The sequence below is a fragment of the Gossypium hirsutum genome, chromosome D02 (genome assembly GCF_007990345.1).
Source record: "Gossypium hirsutum isolate 1008001.06 chromosome D02, Gossypium_hirsutum_v2.1, whole genome shotgun sequence".
In the NCBI taxonomy this organism is placed as follows: domain Eukaryota; kingdom Viridiplantae; phylum Streptophyta; class Magnoliopsida; order Malvales; family Malvaceae; genus Gossypium; species Gossypium hirsutum.
Window position 1 is genome coordinate 2,833,630 of NC_053438.1, and position 3,776 is coordinate 2,837,405.

The following is a 3,776-nucleotide window of genomic DNA, read 5'->3' on the forward strand; positions in this document are numbered from 1 at the left end:
AAAAAACTACTCCCAGCTCACCAAAAAAAAGAAAGGAAAGTCATGATTATGACCACCGACACGGCAAGTTTCTTGTCTTGCAGTAATAGAATCTATTTTTTTTATATATTAAAAATAAAATATTTAAAAATTTTATATAAAATTAGAGTAATTTAATTTTTGAAAACAAAAATTAGAATATGAATCGAAACCTTAAATTCTTTGTCGGTCATAAATATACATTTGAAAATTAAAAATTACAAAAAAGTAAAACAGGGTTTTATTAATTGTTGACCTAAGTTTAATACAAGTCATGATTCATGGGCCACATGGTTGTAGGTATTTTTATTTAGTTTAATAAAATATTTTAAAAAATTAATCTTAATTTTTTTTTAATTTTTAGTTTAAAATTTAAACCTAACCTTCCCCAGAAAATGCCTTCTAAATTTGATTATTTAATTTTTTTTTATTTTTTCAGTGAATTTAATGGACTGCTCTGCCCACAAGTTTTACATATGGGTCGGTCCATTTTTTTATTTATTGGATAATGAGAAGATTAGAGTTTTTCTAAAAAATTTATATAAATTTAATCAATTTAGTTATCAAATATAAAATATATGATTAAGCGCACTCGAACCTACATCCTTTTATATTGATAACAATACTAATACCTGTTGGGTAAATAACCCTTTATTATTTCAACACTAAAACGAATTGAAAAATCAAATCGAGTCAAGTTTGATTCGAGCTTAACTATAATTTTCGATTTTCATTATTACAACAACTAATTTAATTTTAGTTACATCAATAAATTTTTACAGTCCATCTAGAAGTAACAAGAAGTCTAGTAGTTGTTACATTTATTTATGGAAAAAATTAGATTTGGTAATTAAAAATGGAACAACAATAATAATAATAATAAAATCTATGGGAAATTGGTCTAAAAATAGCAACACGTGTGGAGCACATGGGGAGAAAATGGGGGTTCCTCAAAACGGCATAGCTGGCAATTGCAAATATCCCAGTCTCTCTTTTACTACGCATTTACATCAATGTATGATAAGTTAATGCATCGATTTTTCTTACATTATCATAATTATTATTGAAAATCAAATACCCATTTTTGTCATCCAATTTATTGCTCACTTTCCATTTGCAATTTAATCCCCACAAATCATAATGTATATTAATGTCTCTAGTTAAATTTGGTATAATATGATTTACATAAAAACTAAATCGTAAAATAAATAATACTTTTTTAAACCCATATCGATTAAGTGTCAGATAAATAATATAATACCGATTGAGTTTTAGTTCGATTGACATAGGTATTATTTGAGCATACTGAAGCACATTATAAACTTTCATATTCACTCATTTCACTTTTAAATGATAAATACCGTGCTCGAACAAAAAATAATTATAAACCCTAAATAAAAATTATAAAACAAACATAAATAATATCGAAAAAACCCAAAATTGAAACTTTACTTAAATAGCAATCGAACTTTCTTATCACCAGACTCAACAGATATAGTATATAATTATATCATATATTGTAACATATTATATTAGTTAAGGCAAAGCTAGTTAAAAAGAACCCAAAAACAGAAAGTGATTTCCAACCAATACCAACTCCCTTTCCCCTAATTTCTATTTTATTTTATTTATTTTATTTTATTTTCATTTTCCCCTTCTCTCTCTCTCTTTATAATCTACCCCTCTACACCCTTCACAACTTCAGGGCTCATCCTCAAAAGAAAAAAAAAGGAAAAGAAAATCAAAGTTATTTTTCTTTCAATTGAGCCCTTCATTTTTCTCTCATTTTCTTTCTTCCCAAACAACAAATTTTAAAGAAAATGCCAACAGATACAAGCAAACCCATGAAATTAGAACGATACAATAGCTATATTCGTAAAGTCCATAGTACGAAGTTGTTGAATGCTTCATCTAAATTTCTATTTCGTGTTACCCTTCTTATTGCTTTAGTTTTGATCTTGTTTTTCACCATTAATTACCCTCCACTTTCGGATAATACCCACAGTGCACCTCACCATCATCACCGTCATAGCTTTCTTTCAACTTCACTTTTCTCCGGTTCTTCCCTCGTTGGTGGTGCGGCGTGGGAGAAACAAGTCCGTCACTCTTCGACTCCACGTAGGGTTAATGGGTTTTCTGTTTTGGTCACCGGCGCCGCTGGGTTCATCGGTTCTCACTGTTCACTTGCTTTGAAAAAACGCGGCGATGGGGTTTTGGGATTGGATAATTTTAACGATTATTACGATCCTTCGTTGAAAAGGGCGAGGCAGAATCTGTTAAGCAAACACCAAATTTTCATCGTCGAAGGGGATTTGAACGACGGCCCGTTGTTGACGAAGCTGTTCGACGTCGTCCCGTTCACTCATGTGCTTCACTTAGCGGCACAGGCCGGTGTACGGTACGCCATGCAAAACCCACAGTCGTACGTTAAGTCGAACATTGCTGGGTTTGTGAACTTACTTGAAGTAGCCAAAGCGGTGAATCCACAACCGGCGATCGTTTGGGCTTCGTCGAGCTCCGTTTATGGACTCAACACTGAAAACCCATTCTCCGAACGTGATAGAACTGACCGTCCGGCGAGTCTTTACGCCGCAACGAAAAAAGCCGGTGAGGAAATCGCTCATACTTATAACCATATATACGGCCTTTCCCTCACCGGACTTAGATTCTTCACCGTTTATGGTCCATGGGGAAGACCCGATATGGCTTACTTCTTTTTCACTAAAGATATTCTTCAAGGGAAACCCATTGATATCTACAGAACCCAAGATCAAAAAGCGGTGGCGCGTGACTTCACTTACATCGACGACGTTGTGAAAGGTTGCTTAGGAGCGTTAGACACGGCGGAAAAAAGCACCGGTAGCGGCGGAAAAAAGAAAGGACCGGCTCAATTAAGGGTTTACAACTTGGGAAACACTTCCCCTGTTCCCGTCGGCCGATTAGTCTCGATTTTAGAAGGATTACTCAACACAAAAGCCAAGAAACATGTGGTTACGTTGCCCAGAAATGGTGATGTCCCCTACACACATGCCAATGTCACGTTAGCTTACAAGGATTTTGGGTATAAACCCACCACGGATTTATCTTCTGGGTTGAGAAAATTCGTGAAATGGTACGTGAATTACTTTGGGATTGAATCGAAACACTCGAAAGAAACCCAACATTTCGATGAATCCAGTTAAGAACAAGCTTTCATATTTTCATTTCCATGGCTGCTGCCCGGTCCTTTTTAATTTTTCATTGTTATTTAATGGTTATATTGATGTAAAAAAGAAAACCAAAAAAAAAGAAAAGGGATCAAAATTGTTGCAATTCTCGTTCATGTAGAATATATAAATTTATAGATTTTTATATATAGATTTTGATGAAATATATAGGAAATGTGAAGAAAAAAAAAAGGGGGGGACACAATTATGAAAGGGAGAGAGAAAAGGTTGTAGATCTGTGGAGATGAGGTGTAATAATTTGGTGGGCTCTGCTTAAGAAAAAGGGCAGGTCTTGACCGTTGATTTTTCATATCAAAAGAAAAGAATGAACTTGTGATTGAACAACAATGATGACATAAGATTCTTTCTTTTTATGCATTTCTGTATTTATCTTGAGTTTTATATCTTAGTCAAGATTTTAAGTTTTTTGTGTTATGAATGTTGTTTTTGTTTTTGGTGATAGTGGATTGAATCTTGGCTTGAGTGATATTGTTATCGGCGTAGGAAGATATAATTTGAGTTTGTTGAAGCGTATTATCTTCTTATTTAAGA

General features: G+C 33.5%; 1 protein-coding gene across 1 annotated transcript; it reads left to right on the plus strand.

The window, feature by feature from the left end:
- Positions 1-1,754: 1,754 nt before the first annotated feature.
- Positions 1,755-3,572, plus strand: LOC107934463 (UDP-glucuronate 4-epimerase 6-like). Its single transcript, NM_001327379.1, has one exon. The coding sequence runs from the start codon at positions 1,839-1,841 to the stop codon at positions 3,198-3,200; it is 1,362 nt and encodes a 453-aa protein (NP_001314308.1). The 5' UTR covers positions 1,755-1,838; the 3' UTR covers positions 3,201-3,572.
- The last annotated feature ends 204 nt before the right edge of the window (positions 3,573-3,776 follow it).